Below are 24,374 nucleotides of genomic sequence, written 5' to 3' on the forward strand. Positions count from 1 at the left end.
AAAAATATACGGAGCTCTACAACTCCTTTGCATAACTTTCCTGGAGTTGCACTCTCCCAGGCTGGACTCTCTTCCCTTTTGTCACTATTGATTTTCTTCCCATCATTCTGTCAATTTTAATCTAGCAGGGAAAAGTCCTTTTCTAACAACCACTGTCAAAATATTCAGGACATAAACCTCACACTCAGAGAATGCAATGCTGTGTCCAGACAGCAGTGCCGGGTGCCTCAGGCATTTGTAATAGCCAACATGCATATTCCTAGCAGTCAGATGTGTTCCACTGCACAGCTGTGCACCTCTGCCTCTGATTTTTTTTTTCAGGTGCATGTTCCTCCCAAATGCAAGTTCTGTGCAGCCAGAGTAGTTTGTCTCAAGCAAATGTTGGTTCATTGCTGGCTGAAGGGAGGAAGACCCATTACTGTTACCCATTACTGTTACCCATTAGTCTGTTAACTAATTATCCCCACTAACTCCAGCCTTTAGAATGGGAAAGTAGCACACAGCTTTATAAATAAGAATTACTGACCTTTTTAAATAGTTTCAAAAGAAGAAACTCTGCATCAAATGTGAGTATAATTTAGGAACTACTACATAGCAGCAAAACTACATTAGACTTTCCGATTTTTCCATGGTATCTTTGGATAGATAGACCACCCAGTAGACCATGTTAAATGCTCCGAAGGTAACAGGAAATAAAATGCGTGCATATTTGTCTATCTTACTCGTGCCAGAGTGGGAGGGAGGGGGAGGAGGTGGTATGACAGTAGATGGCTTTGCAGATGCTCCTAATGTATTAGGTGTGGTGGTCTGAATCTGCTCCAGTCTAGATCCAAGCAAGTGCTGAATGGAAGGGGATCCAGCTGTGGCATGCTGGGATACAAATCCAGTTAAAATTGGGGTAGAAGGAGGAGCAGGAGGGGTAGCTCTTGCAGAAGATAATGTCTCCGATGCGTTGATTCGTGTGAAAGGGTTGGGACTTGATGCAGAAAGGGAGTGGGGTGTAATGTCAGAAGACCCCTGAGCTACAGAGGGAGGCTGGACAGAGCTGTGCCTCGTGTCAATTCGGCTCCCACCATCAGCTTCAGACTGTACTGTGGCATTCGTTCTTTTCCTCACATTTGAATTGGCATCTGTACTCTGCAAAGTTACAAAAAAATACCTGTCATTCTTAAAATAAACACTCAAACAAAAGCAATGGAAACTATAATCAAGCACTATCCAAGTAATACTCACGAATATAACCAGTAGCTTGATCCTGAAGAACAAAGTTACCAAAAACTCATAAAAATACATTTAATAGAATATAAAGTGACAAACAAGAGTTCCTTTTACCTGTGGCTGGAATATCAGACTGAAGACATCTAAATGCATCACACTCCATGTGATGCAGTACCTATACAAACTGAATACCATGAAGCTAAGGATTCTCAGGTTAGAGTCACAGCTATTTCCAGGCTCAAGCTCAAAACAAGATTCTCCAATGTCTACCTATTTCCCTGATGATATAAAAGCACTCTAGATGCAACTTATCAACCACAAAGGTTTATTTATGCTTTATATCTCCAGAAAAATAACTACCACGTACTAAGAACTCTAGTCTTCTACAGAAGAAGCTGTTAAAATGCACATATTCAGCAAACCAAGTTACCACATTGCTGCTCTTTCAGAAATAAAGCCAGTGTTTTTCACATCAACCATAGGCAATAAATTCACCAGGTACAAATGAATCAGGGAATAAATTAGTCTTTCATCAACAACTCCTCTCCATTCGTTAAGTAAGAGAAGTGGTGAATTTGGTATCTTCATCACTTGGTATCTTCAGGCAAGTCCAGATGTCTTTCTGAAAGATATTCTTCAACCAAATAGTACTTATTAGGCTGCATGAGAAACTGAAATACAGATAAGGAAGTACAGGAATAGGACATCCATCAGAATTTAATATTCTACTGAATTTTGGGAGTAGGACTTGGCCTCTGCCTTTCTTCTCTGCACTTAAGAGGAAGACTAACATCTCCTGAACTTCCTTCTGGAAAGATATCTAAAGAATCCTAACCTTCAGACCTGCACCTAAATATAATGTAAAACCTACAATACTTTGGATGTAATATGTGAATATCTTCTAATTAAGAAACTAACTGCTTTCCAGATAGGGTACATGGGTCTAAATACAGACAGGATGAAACAACCTCTTGTTATATATAAAAAATCCTATTTTCACACCTCTCTGATGATACCATTCCCAAGCATTGCCCTGCTGTGCCTTTGGTTCCCCTTTCCCCCAGCCTTCCCAGAGAACCCTGCCAAAGCTCACAGCACAAATCAAAGGGAGAGAAAGCAGGCAGTGATGTCTTTCCTCCTTCATCCAACAGCAGTTCTCTCCAGCCAAGTGACAGAGCAGTAACAGAGAGCAGGTTAGGTGTTATTCAAGGTATCAGTAGTACCTTGAGAAGTGACAAGAGTTATACTGTGTCTGTCTGCACCAGTTGAGCTTCACTATTCTGCTCAAAGAAACAGAGAATTTGAAGCTGAAAGGAAATCCAAAAAAATAATTTGAAAAAAAAAAAACAATTCACTTGATAGTATTCCCATCATGACCAGAATGCTGGTCTCTAATCCTGTTAATTGCAGTACAAATCTGTCACTGGCAATACTGTTGGCCTGAATCTATCTGAAACTGTCACAGCTTTATGCTTGTTCATGGCTGATGTATTTGCCAGCTCACAGTTGATATATCAAATAATCCCTCTTAAATTTCAGTTTTCCTTCCTGCACAGAAGCATGTCAATCCCTTTTATTTATTGTTCTGCATCTGCAACCCAAAGAAGAGGACTGGAAGCAACACCAGAAGTAACTAGTGTTTCCTGAAAGAAACACTAATTTTACTGCTTGATAGAGAAGCCTGAGTCACTCTTTGGCAAGTGCAGAAGTACACACATGTGTGCAAATTGGATGCCTTCATACTAGGGTTGTCAATGACCCAGGAATAGTAAAGCCATTTTCAAGACTGCTAAATTGAAATTATAAAGTACAATTAGGACAGAGGTACATTTACTAGAGACTTGATAATACCTGAGAGAGTGCTGCATGTCACTTGAAGGCTTGCAAAGCTAAGCAGATGGAAGCCATTAATATTCATTGCCCAAAACAACATCTCTGTGCTGTGGAGAAGCTGTCATTAGTCAATGAGAAGAGGTGAGTTTTATCTTCTACATGCAGATCCTTGGACAACCTGGCTTTGCTCAAGTATGTGTCACCCACTGTAAAGCTCTCAAGCAGTGCCTGGGAAGCAAAAATCCATGGGCTGGGACAGGGGTTGCAAAGTAGATCTGCACACATCTTGGTTCCTTCCTGTTCTCTGCCTACATTAGACAAGCAGCTTAGAAGTGTCGCTGCTGGAGAACAGAATTACCACATCTTCAGTCACTCCACATGCAACCATAAAGAATAGTCCAAAGAGCAAAGCAATAAATCAGGTGCAATTAATTAAAGAGGCCCTATTTTATGTTCTTGCTCACTTGTAATGTCACCTGTTTTCCACAACCATCTCAATATACTTCCCTTTTGTGCACCATCAACTACAGACACAGGTAAGACAGACAGGTAACTATCAGGCTCCTCACATTCCAGTCATCTCCATTTCTTTTGTAGGAAGTTTTTTCCATTAATATATTTGCATAACACTTCATCTCCCCCCCCACCCCCCACCCCTGACATCCATCTAAATTACCAAATCAGACCTGGGGCTATTGGATTCACTACTTATTTTCCATTACAGTCTCTATTCTAAATAAAATTATCTATACTATTTCAAATGGTCAAAATGGGTATCTGTGTAAAAGCCTACTGGGCATTTGCTTTCTTGTTATTGACACAGAAAATTTCCAATACTTCAGAAACCTTAAGTTTAGAGAGAAACACAATTTACTCATAACATACAAATAAATGTACACATAAAGCCAAAATACACAATATTGTAAGATCAGAAAATAAAACAGCATAACAAGCACTAAAATATGGGTACATTTTTTGTTAATTCTCTAGAAAATACATTCCAATCACTCGGAGCATGGAAATCAGAAATGGCATTTCTAACATGCTCCACACACAATGTATCACAGAAACCCGGTTGTTTTTGCACAATGACATTGTAATAGTTTGTATTTGTGTTGTTGAGTAGAATCTTGTTCTTGGAAGGTACTGAAACAAGCAAGCCCAGATCCTGCCCTGTCAAAGCTGAGCAGAATGCACTCTCCTTGTCAGGGTGACCTTACCAGCACACTGACCATCATGGCCTCTCACTTATACTTTTCTAGCACTTGTTTTACTCAAGATAATACCATGACAATAGCTCATTCTCCTTATTTAAAGCACTCAGGTATCCCTCATTGTTGAGGTGTCCAGTTGAAAAGTTTCTAGCAAAAAATTCTTATTACTGGTTGTATACATAGCGCCCTTATATATTTCTCTATTCAGCATTGCAAAGATAGCTCCCTTCTTCCTACATTAGTCTATTTCTCTGTACAGAAGCCATCTCACAACTCTACATCATCTGAAGATTAGCGACAAGGTCACTAAAAAATATCAAACAAGCCTGATTCTGTGGCAAGCCTTAATAAACGTAGTACAATACAACACTCAGTTTGTATTAGGAAAACATTTTTTTACAGTCATTTCAGTTATGGCATATACCCCTAGTAAAAGGATATAAAAGGAAATCTGACCAGAAAAATTACAAATGTATGCAAAGTACTTGCTACCTCCCAAAATTATTTCACTTTATCTTTTTTAAAACAACAGCAGGGAAGAAAAAAACAAACAAACAAACAAACAAAAAAAAAAAAAAAACCCACACAAAACTACTGCCTTTTCAGTTTGGAAGCACTGATTAGGTTTGCATGACAGAAGGGCCACAGGGGTGGCTTCTGCAAGAAGGTGCCAGAAACTTCCCCTGTGTCTGACAAACATACACCTGCAGCCCATGGAGGTCCCCTGCCGGAGTGTGGAGCAGTCTGTTTTTGAAGGACTGCACTCCATGGAAGGGACCCACACTGCAGCAGCTCATGACAAACTGCAGAGCCTGAGAAGAATCACATTGGAAATGTTCATGGAGGACTGTCTCACACGGGAGCAGAACAAGAGTGTGAAGATTCTTCCCCCTGAGGAGGAAGGAGTGGCAGAGGCAACTTGTAATGAACTGACTGTAACTACCATTTCCCATCCCCTGAATCACTGTAGGGTAGGAGATTATTTCAGGAGTAAAATTAGGGTGAGGAATAAGGCTGCAGGGAAGATGTTTTAAGATTTAGTTTTAATTTTCTCATTACTCTACGTTGCTTTTACTAGTAATAAATTAAACTAATTTTCCCCTAGTCAAGTCTGTTTTGTCCATGATGGTAATTGGTGAGTGATCTCCCCCTGTCCTTATCTTGACCCATAAGCCTTTTGCTATATTTTCTCTACCCTGTGCATTTTAGGAGAAGAGTGATAGAGCAGCTTTGGTGGGCACCTGGTGTTCAGCCAGGGTCAAACCGTCACAGGCACAAAACCAAGAAATATAACATAAAAATCAAATAGAAGCCAAATGAAAATGCAAGCCAAGAAAGGAAGGGATCATCCAAGAAAGGATTCTTTTATGAGGGCAAGTCAGGAAACCACTCGATTGTCCTGAGCCAACAGGACTGCCATGCCAGTCCAGACGGGGCTCCACAGGAAATACTGAGCACACATTTTTCACACTCTTATTCTAGACTGAGAAAGGTTCTTATTTTCTGGAGGCATTTCAGTAAGACTTTTGGGAGACATTTAAAATTGCATAGCTCAGGAATGCAAAATGGGAGCCTGGAAACTATCATAACATCCGGTCTGTTACCCCATGCAGCGCCAGGCTTAATAGAGCTGATAAAGATTGCCTGTCTATAAAAACAACAAATTCTGCTTAGGTAAATGATGTTTCACCTTCCTTTGAAATATCCTATCCATCTCATAAGTCCAACCAATTAGTGCAACCAATTCCACACACACCAGAAACTCTGATCGTAACCACCACCAATTCAGAAGTTGTAAGTACTTTGCTCTGATATATCCTTCCTTCAAAAGGAAACCTTCTTGCTATAGATCCTGTCAGGAGAATTCGGCCTCTGAACCTTCACCAGCAGAAACACTACAGATAAATTTCAAAATTTCAGGTGATTTGTGTGCACAATTCCTGTCTGTGCATAAACAAAGTTCTCAAGAGCTCTGAGAATACATATATTGTTCTAATTGTAAGGTACCTTCATTTTTTAAAGCTCTGTGGTTGGCTGGGATACACTAGTACCTATTTTATTTTTAACAGCCAAGATCACCAACAGTAGAAACTAAATTCCAGCCTTGATGGGAGTTCAAACATTTATCACCAAAACTTTGATCAGAAGTAGACACATGAGTGTAGTAAAGCCAAGGAATTGACAAAATATGGGAAAATGTGGACTACAGTCTTTTTCAGAAGCAATTGATAATCACTCCTCCTTTCTATCCAAATGAACGTTTCCTTAGTAAATACAACTAAAAAGAAAACAAAACAAAAAACCTGCTCAGTAAAACGCATTTAGAAAACTCCCATCCTATGCATAAGCATACTTCACTGAAGAAGAAGGAGGCTAGGATAGGACAGGAGGTCCAAATTCAGTCAGACAAATTTTGTCAGATAGCATGCAATATGCAAAAAGTTTTTGAAGTATTTACTGCTTTAAAACACATAGAGATTTTACTTTAAGTATCACATACTATTTCTCAAGTGTTTTATCCTTAAAATAACTAAATTATGGAAAGAATCATTAAGTACAAATTCTTCGCATGTGTAATGTCCTGATGCAAGATGCCCTTTATGATAGTACTAGAACAGAAAGTCCATTTCATTTGGCATAAAAATAGGACATCTAAACCAACCTCCTTACAAGTGTGTGTAAAATGTGGTAATTAGTGCTGTATCCTTCCCTTGACCAGTGGATTGACATGTAATTAACCATGAATAATACAATGAAAGATGCTGTTAGCATAGTTCAGGATAAATCAATACAATTTATTATTAAATACTGTGGCAGGTTTGTGAAGTAAGTTTGATGGTCAGCTTCTATAAAAAAATGTATAGAACAAACAAAAAAAAACCTAGAACAAATCTATTGCCAAAAATCAACTCACACACCATTTTCTTTTCCATTAAAGCGCAACTTTGATGGATACTGCTGTTTACTACAGCACTAAAATGATGCACAAATACAAGTCAATCTAAATTCTTCAATATTTAACATGGTTTGTATACTATAAACAGCTGCTCACATAATGTGGAAATTCTGAAACTCTTTCTAACTCTATATAAGCCTCAACTCAAGCCAAAAAAAAAATAAAGTACTGGATTGTTTTGTATGTATTACCAGTTTTTGACAAGCAAGGCAATTTTGCACTTCAATGAAGTCAAGATTGCAAATTTAGCATGAAGTGAAGTAGCGTGCAGCAGCTGAGCTGAGGTTCAAGGGAAGGGGATCATCAGAGCAGCAATATGCAGTACTGAACTGACAAACTTAGTCATCTTGTTACAGAACAAAGAGAGCTGGTAACAACCACCCTGCATATTTCCTATGATAAGGCCAACCTAGAATCTATAAAACAAACAAGAACATAATTTAAAAGTCACAAGCCAAGCACTGGGGAGAATGCAGGAATGATAAAAGTGATTACCAAAAGATCAGGGAATTTAATCTTTAGGACTGTATTTAAAAACAAAAGCAGTAAGAACACTGCAAGCTGTGAGAAACTCTTTTATTGCTACAGCATTGTACAGTCAGCTGTTTCACGCAACTCAAGAGCATCTTTCTGTCGCCTGTTAGTGCTCTACATAGCAGCTTTAAATCAGTCTCTGTAATTTTAAATTTCTTCACAGTTTTTATGATGGACACATCCTTTTGAGATGTGAATCTAAAATAAGCAGCTCTTACTGCCTGAGCTAACAGAGTAACAGTAGTACTCAGCATGAAAAATCCCCTTCTTAGGCGCTCTGATCACCAGGAAGCACAGCCATCATCAACTCCTGAAAAACAGGTGCGCATAAAACTAGAACCATGTATTGCCAATATAATTCAGATGTATTCTTCTAATCTTCCTCAGGACTCCTTGGAAAATAGCTCAGCAGTTGTGGGGTTGGATATACAGACACTTCTGAAGACCTGCATCAGGCTCACAATGTGACAGAGCTTCACAACATCACTGTGCAAGATCCCACAGCTACTTTTGCACTGTTTACTCAGGTAAAGAGCTCACTGCTGCAGGTCAGTAGATTTTCTAGTTCACAACAGATCTTTGCCACAGGATATCACTAAAATGGTATCTCTCTCTGGAACTGAGGTAGTACAATACTTAAAGCAGTAGCTTCTTTTTTCCCAACAATAAATGCACAGCAGAATTTACAAGTCACAACATCACCATCTGGTACCAGTTCTAGTGGGAGAGAGAGCTAACACTTTGACATCCAGCAAGCAGCTGTCAAAGCTGGAGAGAAATGCCCTGGGTAGGATCACAGTCTAAATTACATGCCTTTGCAAGAGGAGCCACCCAACTGTATCCAGTGCTTCCAGCTCTGAGCTGTTTGCTGAGGCGAGACAGCTAAGTCACACTGTAAAAAAACACTCACGAAAAGACTCTGCCCTCCTCTACTGTAACCCAGCAACCAGGACGGGAACATGGGTCTACTGATAGCAGACCACTTCTCAAATCTGCCCTGACTGTCACAGGGATATCAATGCAGCTTTTCACATCTCAAGCATTTCCACACTAGGCCACTGGATTATTCTAGGACAAGTGATCATCCTTCCTTGCTAGAGATGTTGCTTTCCTCACACTTTGATCTTGCACTCCCATTGCAGTGCATGCACAGACAAGCTGGCTCCAGAATAAATTCCTCTCCTTCTCCACGGCCCCATATAAATTATTTAACATAACAAGAGGAGCTTCAATAGAACTTAACATGCCAAGGACTACCTAGCAGTCTGGCTACTAATCTAATTTTCCAGTATTGAAAAGGTAGGACTCAAGTCTGCTCAGACTCTCATGTAGGATTTGTGGGAATCTGTATCTAATAGGCATGATGGCCACTGAGTTGAAATGGGGTAGGTATCCACCTAAGATGCATGGCAAACACTTGAGAAGCAGCAAGTTGGTTCTGTACATGCCTACCCAGGGAAATTTAGTAATTAAGCCTTCCAGGTGTCTAATCACCATTTTGCATACTTCATCTCCCTAAGTAAAAAATAAAACCCAAACACAAAACCAACCAAAGTCAAAAAAAAAAAAAAAAAAAAAAAAAAAAAAAAAAAAAAAAAAAAATCTGAGAAGGGCACCACAATCAAAGCAGTTTTACAATTACAAAGAATTTCAACTGTTTATTAGAATAATCAGCACGTAACAATGAGGTGTTAGCAGAATGAAATCAAAAGTGAATGGTCAATAAACATCTTTATACTTTTCTGTTAATTTTCCAAGGATACATTCAGCATCTTTCACGATAACACTACTAAAACTTCAATGAGACATAGGTAAATTAATATATAGAGAGTCAGTAATGTATTGTATGAGAGCATGGGCTTCCCAAACTGGGAAAACTCAATTAAGTCAAGCAGAAATTTATGCAAAAATTGGAAGGCCTAAAGCAACCAAAGTCTGACATCATTTACCATTTAGCTGCAACAACAAAATTGTTTGTATGGTAATTTAGTAAAATTTTACTATTAAAATCTACTACCGTGAATTTCATCCTTACCAATCCTTCCTAAGAAAACAGACTGTTCTTCTAGGAGGACATTGTATAGCCTGCCAAATTCACACTATTTGACATTCATCAGGAAAACAGCATGTTGTCATCAGTGTAAATAATGCTGCTTGTCCCAAATCCCACTGAGTCACCATATTGACCTGCTGCGAGCAAAAACAAAACTTGGAGGAGAAATCTACCCTGTTTTACTACCATGTTGTCATCAATCCGAATTGTTGCCAGTCAATCAGAATTTTACTGGAATAATACAAGAGATTTTTGGTTGCCTTACAGAGCCCTGGAATATGACCAAGTAAAAGCTCCACCTGCCACAAAACACAATGAATTCTAGTCCATAGATCTAGCAACGCAGAGAGCAGTGCAAATTATTTGGAAAGAAAAAACAAAGGGGAGATAAGTTAGAAGAGCCAGTCCACTATCTACTCTGCTCATTTTGCAATCTGAATCATATGATGGGAGGGGAAAAAAGGCAAGAAGAGCACGCCATTATATGTTCTAGCACTAGATGGGTATAAAAATGCACAGAGTAGGAGAAAAGTGAATAGAAGGTTATTAAAGAAACCTAAATTACAAAAACCTTTTATAAATAAATCGATGCCAAAATTATGACAAATAAACCCATCCACCTGTGTGTTTCCTAAAAGATTTAGACATGTAAACATGCGTGTGTATATATATATATATATATATATGTATGTATGTACATGTATTTAAATGTAAGTATTCATATATATGATTCTTAAGTACTGGTGTGCACAATTCTTAAAGATTTTATTTCTATTATGACAAAAGGAAAGAACTGAAAATGTAACTGTGGTGGGGAACAAATCTATTAGCCTACGTCATGTCCAAATGAACTGTGGAGGTGATTTGTGTAACATCTCTGAAAGGAAGAAGAATGGCTGATTAGGAACCAAGGACCTTAGTTATTTTCTGTATCTTTAAATTTTCATTGACCTTAAAGCTGTAATTGAATTTGCTTTAGTAGTTTTCTGAAAGTGCTAGCAACACTCACTTCCTTGTGGATTTTCCCAAGCCTCTGAATGCTTATTTCTTCTCATTCCAATTTTCCCAGTGTAAAAATGAAGTCAGTTAGAAATCTCACACACAGCTGGGAAACTCAAATGTGATTTGGTGTCATTGGATGCACCAGTATTGAAAACTTTGTGGAGAGGAAATAAAACTAAAATTTAAATATAAATACATGAAAAGGTTTAAGCAAAAAAATATGGAGAGTCTTGTGTTCAGAGACATTATTTCATATTAATCATGACAGCAAAAACTATAAACACTCCAGCAATTTTCAGTGTAAGGGCTGATGCTGGAAAATCTCAAAATTTTACCCCTGTCACTATAAAGGATTGCCCTGACTCAATGTTTCTGAAATGCTACCACGTATTTTTTGACTATGTAACATTTCCGTCTACAAAAAATGATTTTTAAAAAGCAGGAAATTGCCATTATATCAATAGAAGGCCTATCTGAATGCCTGCAACTGGTATTGCCAGGAAATTAACTTATTATTAAACAGAAACATGCATTGTATATTCTAGTGAAAAACATGTAAGGAAAATGGTTTTTTGGAGCATGACAGTCTTTGCTTTTCTAGTAGATCTTCACAATGTTAGAGAAAGACATTCACAAGTATTTTTGGAACTCAAAACAATGAGATGTAGTATTTTTTAAAATAACTGCATTATGCTTTGGTTTCCAAAAAGAAGCCTTATCCTAATACTATTTAAATAAAGTCTTCCACTACTTAGAGTAAACACTGTCAGGTATTTTAGCATCAGATGAGTAAGAGCCAAGTACATCTTTCATATTGCCTTGTCTACTTTGTGATAGATCATTCTAATACTTACAGAAAATCAAAGAATGATCAATTATAACATTTCCTAGTAAGGCTTGGAGAAGATAGCACTCCAGAAGGATTTTTTTTGTTATCCACCAGCTGCTGCAGCTAAACTCCTGCTTCTTTTAGCATATATTGAAAAAAAAAATCACGACAAACCCAATCTGCCCCCCCAAAAATATTTCCACTACAATAAGAAAAAACTTCATTGTCCACCTTTAAATCCCAAAAGTTTTGATCAAACACCCTACCATTTTTTATCTTCATTATAACTGAATTCTGGAATTCAATGGAGTTTACATTACAGCTAACTTGAGTCAGAACGCAGGCACAAACCCCACACTACATTGTCCACTTCTATTAATTACTCTGCTCACTTTGCAGTAGAGAAATGTTTCTACTTACAGTTTAAATTGATTCCACAACCCAACCATGTTAAAGGTAGAGTAATATCAGGTTGTTGATGAGAGACAAAAGTTTTTAATATAGGACTTTATTTTGTGCTAAGAAGACATATTATGTGAAATTTTTTTAAAAAAAATTATGTCTCATATTTATTCCCAAATCATATTGCTTGAGCACATATTATCAAAAAACCCTACAACCAAAACCAAAAAAGCCCCAAATGAACACAAAGCACCCATCTCTCACAAAAAATTAAAAAAAAAATTACAAAAATAAAATAAAGGAAGCATAAAAAGCCCCATGAAACATTGTACCTGAGCATCACAGCTAACAAAATATTTTATGAACCATTTTGGATCTATTTTATCTTCAGTTATCCAAACATTGAAACTTCCCACTATGTCACTGCAACCTTCTCCCAGGTGATCAATCTCTCCTATCTTTCAAGCAGCATTTAATACAAAATGTGCCAGTAGTTTATGACCTTCATCCACTCTCACCCTACTTAAACCCAATGCTAGCATACCTTGACTGCAAATCATCAACAACAAAAATGCTGACTAATGAGATTAGAGCAGAAGAAATTTGTTGACATGTCAAAGAAGTTGTTCACATGGCACAGCAGCCTCCATTTGTGTGGTCTTGTCCTTATACTTAGATTAACTCAATGCATTTCTTGAGCCTGACATCCTTCATTAGGATCTGAGTTTTAAATGTCACTGCCCTAAAAACACTCAGACTGTAACACCCTAAGCAGTGGAGAAGTAGCGAAGCAAAAGAAAATGGTCATTATATTTAAAACCTGAAATGGTGTCCTAACTGCAGAGCTGTTTAAGTCACACAAAGGAGATAGGCTATGCATTCACCTAAAGAGTCTGGTAACCAGACCTGTGGCCCAGGTATTGCTATCAAGACGAAGCTGCTCTTCAGATACTTACATTCACATATGAGGCAGGAGGGTTTAGCTCCACTTCCCTACTGCTGGGACAAAGGAAGCTATTATTCTACTACTCCAAAGAAGAAGCAAAGTTGTACTACTCTAGGTCTGGTAGGTTTTTTTGTACCTCTCCATTATGTCTATGTATTCAAATAGAAGTTTTGGTCCAGCAGCTAAAATTTTCAGTTTCAGTTAAAGACTAGACCTTCAACACAAGAGTGTATCTGCTGACATCTCACCATAAATCAAATTTGGGGATTAAAAAAAAAACAAAAAAGCACACCAAAAAAAAGAGATTGTATGCAGCCCATCAGAACAATTTATCAAGCCTAATCCTCATTCTATAAGTCAGGAGTTTGGGGAATGGAGCTGGGCATCAGCCAGATTAATTGCTCTAGATGTCTGTCCACCAAGGGCTCCCAAACGATCTTCACTTTTCTCCCACCCCACCATGTATCTTGAGCTATGCCCATAAATGACTAAAAAATACATATTTCATACTAGAGAAAATGCATCTGAATCACATAAAAGCAGTATGCAGTTTGTCCACATGACAACATTTCCAGTAAATTTGTGAGGTGGATGCCAATCACATAGTACCCAAGCAAAGAGAAGAGTGTGTGTCTACATGGCAGTGAAGAGCTTGACCCTTGAGTGCTGCCATTAGATGCTACAGGATTTGGTAAAGACAAGATGACATTTAACTGTCTTCAGAAGAGGAAGAAAAATGAGAGTTACAACCTACTTGTGACTGAGTTTGAAGAAATAATTCCATTCAAAAGAGTTTTTTTGAGTCTGACCTGATTTTTCCCAAGTTCCATGCTCTTATAACAAACAGCTGAGGTTGAAGCTCATGTTACCAGTGTTTAGGAGTCTATTTTGAAGACTACTTTTCAGTAGCATTCTTCATCTCCAAAACTGGGTAGGTCTTTAAAAATAAACTTCATAGGAAAACAGTGAAAAGGAAATAGTACAGAAGCATAAAAATAGACTCAGGAATCCAATAACAAACTATAAATCATTCATTTCTGTCATACACTGACTTGCACCAACATTTCTGCTTATACTAACAAAAGTAGTTCAGAACATTTAGGGGTAGGTTCATTCCTTCTAATCAGAAAGCATTTTAACTTGCTCCCAAAACAAAGAAATCACAGGTCACCATGGTTTAAGTTACCTCTCTTGGCTTAAACATATTTCAGTGCTATCCTGCTGTGCCTGACAAAAAAATCTGTCCAAATCCCTTGTCAATTCAAGGCAGACCTCAAAAAAGCTTGGGTCCCCATTCCTGCGATGTCTTCCGCAGACCTACACTCCTCCTTATTGAAATGCATTATGTTTGTATCAAGACTTAAAGACAAGAAGAAGGAAGAGTTGAAATAGGGTAGGCAGGGGAAGGAGTATTAAGAAAATATTGAAGATTACCATGGCTAAAGTCAAATCAGTGATAGAGGAACACAAACTGCATCTGCAGCTATTGCAGGCTTGTTCCTGCTACCCTCAGCTCAGTAAATTAGCTTGATGCCAGGAATTTTTTTTGTTGGAATTAAAACAGTTCAGACTATTTAGCTAGCCTCTGAACTGTATTTAATGCTTACTTTAATCAATGTATTCATCAGTCACATCCACCATGTGGCTCCAAAAAAATAAATATAATTGCATAAGAGAATAACTTAGAAAAGCAGATAGCCCACATTTGCTACAGTAAAGATTTATTGGTCCTCATGAAGAAATATATAATATGAAGTAATATATCCAAATCATTTGATCATAATGATAAATGATAGGAGTTGCCTTTGATCTAAGGCAACTTTAAAATTTGTTTTGACTGAAAAGAGAAAAATAACACACCACTAGAAGTTCTAATTAGCATGAGTAATGTATTAACTGATTCCATATAGAAAATCTATTTTAATTTTATGGTCAGAAACTGGTCAAAGGTATACCTGTCAAAAAAGGACTTTAACAATGTGCAATTAATCTTTACCAAAGTTTACTATTAATATGTCTAACTTCTAATATCATCAGATAGAAAAATCTTCATATTCTATAGCTAATCCAGTTTCATAGCCCAAGTTGCTCCGTCATAGAATCCTTCAAGGACCATGCTACTTGAGGAAAACAAAAAAGACCAAATGCATGAAACCTTCCAGTTAATAATGCAGAATCAACAGTTCATAAAACAAAACCCTTATTTAAAAGTATAATGTCACCATGTTTGTTTTTCTTAATAACCTCAACTGCTCCGTAAATTTTCAGACCTATACAGATGGCATCTCAATTGCAAAATTGGTGGGCAGAGACACCTGTATGCCCCTTCAAGGTAGGCTAAAGTATAGGGCTAATAGGCTTAAGACAGGGATCTCCCCCACAGTTAGTAGAAGATCCAAAGTACATAGCAAATGGTGAGATATTCAACAGAAAGAACTCTAAGGCTTAGGTATTCAGGCATCTTCTTCCCCAATTAGCATACATTTCATGTGGCAAAGCAAAAATTTTTAATTTTGGGAGACTGGTAAATTTAGTATTATAGACAAAGTCTGTTTGAAAAAGGTTTCAAGTTTAAAATATAACTTTTTCCTTGAGCTCTGGCAATTGTACTGCTACCAACAGAATTTCTACCACAATAGTTCCACCCCAGTACAAATTTTTTCAAATACTAACTGGGTCAAGAAATTAAGCCTATCGTACATTTATTGAGAAAAAAATGTGTAGATTTACAAGATTATGAAACATTGCTTACAAATTACATGCTACAGTCCGGCAATTCTTTGGGCATCACAAACTCACCACCAATCTCAGTACCAAGGAAACTGAGATTTCATTATCTCTAGTACATCAGCACTGACTAGACAGTATTTGTGCAGAACAAAAAGTCAGATTCATAATAAGGAATAAAGAGATAATATAATAATACTACAGTAATAATAAAAGATAATATAATACATAATAATAAAGAATAAAGAAAAATCTAGATTAGTCCTTATAAGCAAAATATAGCAAGGAGTATTTTCCATGTCATTTTGGAAAGAAGGGTGTAACATCCATGTTAAGTTCTAGAGAATTAGAGCAGTGATCCTAGTTTCTGTTCTGCACAGTGGGAGACCAGAAGTAATCCGCTGGTCATAAAAAGGATTGCACAAATGTTAAACCCTTATAACAGTAGCTGAGGGCTCACCTTGTGCACCTGTCCTGGAAGAGCAAAGTCTCAAATCTTAGTATTAGCATAATAAGGGAAAAAGCCGTGAAAAAAAAATAACAGTTCAAGGTACAATCAACACTATCACTCACTTACATACTCGTAACATTAATGTGTAACCCCTTGAGTAGATTGCTCCCTTGAGTACTTTCAAAATCTCCCAATCTGTGAGAATGCTCCCACATTTATCCCAGCAGTATTAATTAAGCAGTGGAATAGAACTGTTCACATCTAATTCTATCTATCTTTTTAGCCGAAAGAAGATGTGTGTGTTCTGTTGCTGCTCTTTTTAACAAAATAATAGCAACAGTAATAACAATAACAACAACAGGAAAAAGAAGAATGTCTCCAAAAGGTGTATTCATGGCTAAACATTACACATTACTGATTTAAAGCAATTCTGTCCATTAATCAAAAGAGTTTTCTGAAGTCTCCATGAGAACACGCTTTATTAAGCTACCTGAGAAAACTAATGTTTTTCCTGTTATTTTAAATAAAATCTAATAAATAAACCTAGGATTAAACTGTTCTTAAGTAATTTCTTTTCCTAGGCATGCAAATTAAACCTCTCACCAAAAGTAGTATTTACTTTCACTCCTCAGCAGCCAAGATACTCTAATAAACTTCATACTGCACAGTCAAGAAGCTTAGCATAAGCTCATAGGACTAATACCTCTGTGTACAAGGTGAACTACGTGCTACTATAAACATATTTCTTGATTCCTATCTCTTACCAGCAGCCAGTGGAGTAACAAATAACACACTCTATCTATCCTTTTAAGCAGAAAAGGGAGCTAACATAACAACATAGCTGGGAGATTAAAAACAGTATCTACAGTAGGAGAGCAAAGAAGAGGAAGAAAAATGGAAGTGGGTGGACAGCAGCTGCGTAGCAATAGCAAATGGAAGGGGTAGGAAGGCAAAGATGAGAAGATGAATACGGAAGGAGACAAACGACATGTGAAAAGAGGCAGAAGACAAAATTAACGAGAGTTAGTCGAAAACAGCACTTCTTAAATCCTGGCTCAGCCAACGGAAATTACAAAGTCAGCCTGACAGGAAGAGTAAGTAAATTACAACACTACTGTCAGCATCTCACTTCTTGAGTGGTGCTGCAAGAGTCAGCCATGGCTGTGAAAGTACTGGCCCATTGCATGGCTGGGACTGGTGCTACCATTTTTTCAGCTATGTCTCATGAATAGATGCTTCAGAGAGTAAGCACCATTTATTGGGAATGGGAAAAGAGAGGAAAGGGCAATCACCAGGGAGCTCAACTAGAAATGAGATCAAGCCTTTATTAGCTAGTGCACATGCCAAAACAGCTCCAACACAAGTCACATTTAATTCAAAGCATTAGGAAAGCAGGAAAGCATTTTGTTAAACAGAGTGCCAAAAACTTATTAGGAATTGAGGTGAACTACTGTCCAAAGATACACAAATTACATAAAAATTATATCTATGGTAGACAAAAAGTTTCCATCCAACAGTCTTCAAAAATTCCTGAAACTGTAACAGATAAAGAAAGAAAGCTCTTGATAGGCAACACATGCAACACAAGGAGAACTGTGATGTTTAGGGAAGTGCTGCAAGGCACAGCTGCAATGCTTTAAGATATTTTAATTCATTAAAGACATTAGTCACATAGGGCAACATGATGCCCTTATAATCTGCATTATCTTGGTCTGCATAATCAGTCCATAGAGAATCAACATGGAAAAGGAAACTCAGTTTCCTCAAGATTCCCATCCTAACTGACCTTTACCAAAACACAAAGAAACGCAGAAGAGAGTGCACGTGTGGTTGGACATAATGGGCACCTCTCCCCTGAGTTTATTCAACAAAACAAACAAGAATTAAATCATGTTTTACAGGTCTTTAAAATTGAATATAGTGTAGTATTAGCCTTCCATTAATCTGATGTACAACACATCATTAGCTCAAAGGGAACCTCAGAGGAAGCTAAAGGCCAATTTTTCCAATAAACACTACCAAAACCACAGAAAATGTTTGCATAAGCTGAAAACATACCGTGAATGTCTCTTCTGTACTTCTTTTTCTTTGTACTGGAGCAACTGGAAATTCAAGAAGAGACTTTACCGTCTTCCTTTTGGCTTTTTCCATTTGAATGTTAGTAAAATAGTTGACAGCAGCAAACTCAATAAGAGCAGAGAACACAAAGGCAAAGCAAACCGCTATGAACCAGTCCATGGCAGTAGCATAGGATACTTTTGGCAGTGAATGTCTTGCACTGATGCTCAGTGTCGTCATTGTCAACACTGTGGTTATTCCTTAAAAAAAAATAAAGCAAATGAACTGTTGAATCAAAGTAAAACAAAGCAAGAACTGGCAAGCAGCTTCAAACAAAGAATTTTAAATCACTTGTGAGTCTTCCTCTGCCTCTTGTGAATGCTGCATTAGATCTAAGTCATGGCAAGCATCATATACCCATGGGTAGTTAAGCTCACAAACGGTTAACCACTTTTTAAAGGCACAGAAAACCATGACTTCAGCAGACCACCTACGGCTCACATGAAGAAAACACAGAAGCCTTCATTTCATGTTTTTCACATCAAGTTCAGTAGAACTTTTTACAATTATTTTCTAAATATTTGAATAAGATTTAAGTTGTTACATTGGGGAGTACTCCTCAGACTGCAACAAAAACATGACTTTTCCTGTAAATGGTTCCGAATGCCACCTATTATTCTGCATCTGCGCCTCTGATCTCACTTGTAATCCAGGAGCTATTAAGTCATAACAAATTATTTTGCTTCTAAGGAAGAACACTATGTTAAAAACTCTGTAATTTAAGAAACCATCAGGTTTCTTTATAGTCTTCTGCTACTCGTCAGCCAATGAAATTTAATTAGAATTTCATCTTCTGAAAGAGCAACTTTAATTAAAAAGTGTGCAAGCATAAATATTGAACTCAAAAGATAGCCACTTCATGGTAGTACTTCAAATGCGAACAACATGCTGTATAAAAACAAATGAATGGGGTCTTCTTTTCTTTTTTCATCCAAAATATCCTATATCATATTAATGTAAAACCCCAAGTATGTCGTGAACACTGCATAAATCCTAGCACAATAACTTCAGTGCTGAGTGACTACAAATAGAGATGTCCTTACTCTTATGAAAAGAATATTGTACCCATTTCTAATTCAAGATGCAATTCTTATCCTCTGAAGAATTTTAATTCATTACAAATACATGTTTCAACAGATTACTCACATCCCTATTTGTTAAATGATGGTATTCCATCAAGGTAATATAATAAAAAAAGCCCCCTTCACCTACACATTGCCATACAGAGAACTGGTCAAAATGAAATCAGTCTCTCCTACTAAAGAAGAAAAATAAAAAATAGTAATAGCCAGGTCATGAGAGCTCAAAGGATTTCTCATAGTTTTCAGGAGGATAAAAAATACAGATGCAAGCTCACAAAACCTTCTTCAGTGGGAATGGCCTGAAAACCACACCACTGAAAATGTTTAGGCCTGAGAAAAAAAGAAGTATGGAAAGTTGTTTGAGTTTTGATTTTTTCCCTGGAGGAGACCCATCTCTGTTTAGCTCCATCCTTTCTAAGGACCTGAGTGCAACTTTATCCTCTTCAAGCAAAAAGTTTGTCTGAATTGTTTCTAAAAACATTTCCTTAATAGATGTAAAAATAGGATAAAGTGAAATAAATTACCAAACATTAATGAAAAACAAGGAGGAGACAGTAGTCTGTGACAATATTACTTTACTGACAGTCTTTATCAGATTTTTCTATATTCAATCATTTTTCTGGAAAACTTGGAGCTGCCAGTACAACTGCTCCTATCACTCTTGTCAGCATCTAGCAGTCTATAGAAAGGCTTGTAGCAGAACATTCTCTTCCTGCTTTAGGCTGCTTTCAAAATGTTTTTATCCTACTTCTTTGTTAGGCAACATATTTCCATTTAGATTCTTACACTTCGTCTTACACTGAAGACTTTCTGTTATTTTCACTGTGCCATCTCATTCAAGCTGTATTTTGAAGAGAGCAATTTTAATATCTTGTTATCATTTTGCTTTTGTAATTCATTTTCATCAAGGCAGTGGTAGAAAGGGAAAAAAAGCATTCAATATGAAATTAAAGTAATAGAATCTAAGACTTAGTCATAGCAAGCTTCCATTGATGACACAGATATCCCGTAACAAGTCATTGGAACATTGCACACACCCCAAATCAATTTATTTTACAAGTATTTTATAAACTGTGAGTTCAAGTACTTACAGTACTGTCCACTGGAGGATAAACCTGATCTGGATGTAGACTAAGGACTCAAATGTATTACTCAGAGCCAGATCTTTCAAGTTTGCTCCCTCAAGCAGGTAGAATCCCTATAGCTGAGCAGCCATTTGTTACAGGTGACCATGCCACCCTTCTGGTTATGTATTCCAAGCTTCTCTTCTGATTCCAAAAATTCATATAACAACATTCTAAATACATACAATAGCAAAATCCCACTGAATTTTAATTATTCCCCTGTTTCTGCAATAGCATGGAGTATACCCCAAGGCACTAAAAAGGCCTCTTCTAGCAAGAGTTATTTAAAGAGCAACTACAAGTAAAAAAAAAAAAAAAATAAAAGGAAATAATTACCAAACACAGTTCTAGCAGGAACGGATTCCTTATTGATCCAAAACGAAACTTGAGAGAGGATCACGGTCATAATGCATGGGATATAGGTCTGAATCATAAAATAACCCATTTTCCGTCTGAGATGGAAATAAACCGTCATAACAATATATTCACCTAAAAAAAAGAAAGTATTTCTCTCTGTAACATTTGTGTTGCAGAATAACTGTTTCAGACACTCAAGTAGGATTGCTACTCATGAATATGCTATTCATATAACTTAACACGTACAGAAAGATATCTTCTTTAGAACAAGAATGAATTAAGGTTTTTTAAAAAATCCTAGAAACAGTAGGTCCTTCCAAGGAAGTTGATACCAAAAATACTATAATACAACTAATACTGGATTACATTTTTCAGTATAAGCATGACTTTAAAAATCCTTTTGACAGCTGTTGAAGAAGAGAATCCCAAGACAATTTATCTACCTACCACAGTATCCATAACATTGTGGTACCTACCTGCTGAATAAAACAATAAGAACAATGATACACATTATATATTATGCAAGCATCTCAATTTTTTGATGCCCCATATGATAATGAAACAAATGCAACAATCATTGAGAAGAATTAAAAATACTCTACATTTATCTAAAATGTTACCATTCATATTAGGCAACAGACCAAAAAAGCAGTTTTACCATAAACTCAATACACTGTGTAAATAATGCACTAAAGAATGAGCCTTTTGGGACAGCAAGGACTTTTTTTTGTTAATTTATAATAATCTATATGCTGAGAAGTAAATTTCTAGCAAATTGCAAAATGCCATTTTATCTTTGTGTAAAACATCCACAGAGCAATACATCAAATATATTTGCTTTATTGCTTTCATTTTGACTATCTAACAACACCCAAACCTGCTGATGTTCATAAAATGATTCCAAATTTTAAAAATATTTTGGGAATATGCTTGTTTATCACCACACTGCTCATCAGTGATACTTCACTCATTTTGGATGCCTGTAGTTGCCATTTGCCTTATTTCTTACAGCACAAATCAGCAGAAGCATCTATTGTGACTAACGTATTTGTGCCTACCCTTATCTGACTAGAGGGTTTTTATGGTTTTAATAACCCATTCTGTATGCTGTACTTCTATCCTGAGCTGTTTGCACCACCAAACAAAGGAAGTCTTTTGCACATAATGTGGATACAGTGCTGAGAAATTACTTCCTCACCCAGGCATCCTCTTGACTCTTCAAACTGCATTTTAAGCAGCGATTAAATGCTCATTTTGTCCCTTGGAGTAATGATCTCATTCTAGCTTTCTGAAAGACTGTCGCAATCTACGGTAATGAATCTGCAAATGTAAATCTCAAGGACAGAAACCTAACTCAGATTTACACTCTCTCAGCCCTTAATACATACCCTATGACATTCAGTAGAATAAAACTTACAGGAAGAAAAAGGAAAAAGCTTTGGGTAGTGTTACAGATTAATTTTACCTCAAGTTGATTTTTACTGATGAGATTCCTACCTGTAATAGATTTAATAGTTTCAGAGGATACCGTATGCCCAAGCAGGTCATACTGAACTAAACTGGAAGACTCCTCAGGAACTTCCACTGACTTCTCAGGTCCTTTTGTCCAGGTATAAATCATTTCACTCTTTGGATAAGCATCTACAACACAGCATCAGTTTGCATAAATAGGAAACTTTTTCTCATGCCTTACTAAGAACCCAAGCCTACTGAAACCAAACAGTAAAACACACATGAACAACATCAGAAGATATCCCTCATGTTAAGTTACCCCACAAAAAGCCACCCTCAGAGTAGAATAAATGAGAGCTGAGGTTATATATCAAGTGTCACACATAAATTCACTTCACATATGAATGTGAAGACTAAATGCAAATCTCTACTGGATCAGCCCTTACTGGGCATGCAAATTTTATCTTCATTTTAGCAGTTTCTAACTAAAATTTTACTATTAAAATAAACTAAAAAAAAAAAAAAAAAGAAAAGAGTATGTACAAGGAGGATATATTTTGAAGACTGGGGGCACATTACAGAAAAGAATGATTATACTAAAAACAATATTTTAAACTTCTGTTTAAAATATTTGCCAGAAATCATAGGTCAGTAAAAAAAGTCCAAATGGCCTCAAAATAAGCACACACAAAGAAACATTTTACATTTAATGCAAAAGACATATCTTAGGGCTAGCATACAATCCCTATACAGTCCAAACTCCAGTTAAAATTGAATCAAATCAGTCTCACATTTGAAATGGCTATACATTATTTCAAGTTTGACAGTGGGAAATATCAGACTAGTGTTAAGAACAATCCCTGCTGAGTGTTGATTCTGTCTGAAGAGCTATGCCTGTGGATGAGACCCCACTATCAAAGCACCCCTATCATGCAGCTGATACCAAAGACAAATCTTGCAGCACCTGGTCTCCACTGATGAAAAATCATATCAAAGCAGTGTCTTTCATAGCCCCGTTCAGGCTGACTACCCAGCTGTATAAGCTAAATTTATACAATGGAAAATCTCTGAAGGTTCTCCAGCCATTTCTGACTTCAGAGCTTTGGAGTCAAGGAAAACAGACCAATGTCCAACCATTGGGGGATCTAAAGCAGAGAAGTCAGTGACAAAGAAGGCTTAAAAGAAGAACAAGATAGTTAATGGAGTGCACCAACCATCTCCAGGGGTCTCAGAGGTCTCTGCTTTGGATTCACATCAGGGAACCACGACTACCCTCTCTTGTTTGTTATGCAGATATCTCAACTATTTCTTCTATCCAAGTTTGGACATTTTTCAAAAACCTACATCTGACTTCAAAGCAGAAAAGTAAAGTCATCTGCACTAAGATTTCTCACCAGTTAAAAAGTTATTTATCTAGTCTAAACTTGCCCTGCAGACTCATCTTATAGGGCCAGCAGAAAGATAATTACAACTAGAGGTCAAATCTCTGGACATAACCTACACCTCTTTCTTAAGATGCCCATGTGCTTCCACCGCCTGTAGAGAAAGTCAGTTAACCTGCTTCCCTAGGTGTCTTTTACCTGGCTGTTTCAAGTTAAGTTTGTCTTCTCCAGAGAATCTCTCACTTCACTGAGTATCCAATTCCTCCCCAAAGACCAAGAAAAACTGCATATTTCAAGCAACTGTATATCCAGAATAGTGGGAATAGCTGAATCACCTACTGATTTTTACTTATCTGGGTTTAAGTTTTGAGGTCTTAATTGAAGTCCTAAAGAACTTAACAGGAGTTTGGTCTGCATAGGGATTGCATATCAAGACATAACCGTAGAAATTCAGACAGTCTAGTAACTGCTCAAAATTTAATTCTACAATTAAATTCTGTAGTTACAAGAAATTTCATAATTGCAACTTACAACTCCCAAATTTGAGAGGACAAGCATGACCATCCATGGGAAAATCCACTAATCTCATGGGACACTCTGCACTTATTGTAAGCCTATAATGGAACAAATTAAATAGTCTCTGGTTGCCATTTTGTCTAGGCAGTACAACTTTTGCATACAGCAATTGTAAAAA

At 37.0% G+C, this 24,374-nt stretch overlaps 1 protein-coding gene across 1 annotated transcript in view; it reads right to left on the reverse strand.

Annotated features, from left to right (window-relative positions):
* Positions 1-603: 603 nt before the first annotated feature.
* Positions 604-24,374, reverse strand: part of GABRA4 (gamma-aminobutyric acid type A receptor subunit alpha4) — a gene marked incomplete at both ends in the record, with an annotated part of 36,054 nt that continues 12,283 nt past the window's right edge. Inside the window, 5 exons of the mRNA XM_083861512.1 lie at positions 604-1,137; positions 18,224-18,483; positions 20,826-20,978; positions 22,344-22,487; positions 24,212-24,294. Coding sequence (XP_083717638.1) covers positions 604-1,137; positions 18,224-18,483; positions 20,826-20,978; positions 22,344-22,487; positions 24,212-24,294 — 1,174 coding nt within the window. The remainder of the gene's footprint in view (positions 1,138-18,223; positions 18,484-20,825; positions 20,979-22,343; positions 22,488-24,211; positions 24,295-24,374) is intronic.

The sequence above is a fragment of the Zosterops lateralis genome (genome assembly GCF_965231275.1).
Source record: "Zosterops lateralis genome assembly, chromosome: 5".
In the NCBI taxonomy this organism is placed as follows: domain Eukaryota; kingdom Metazoa; phylum Chordata; class Aves; order Passeriformes; family Zosteropidae; genus Zosterops; species Zosterops lateralis.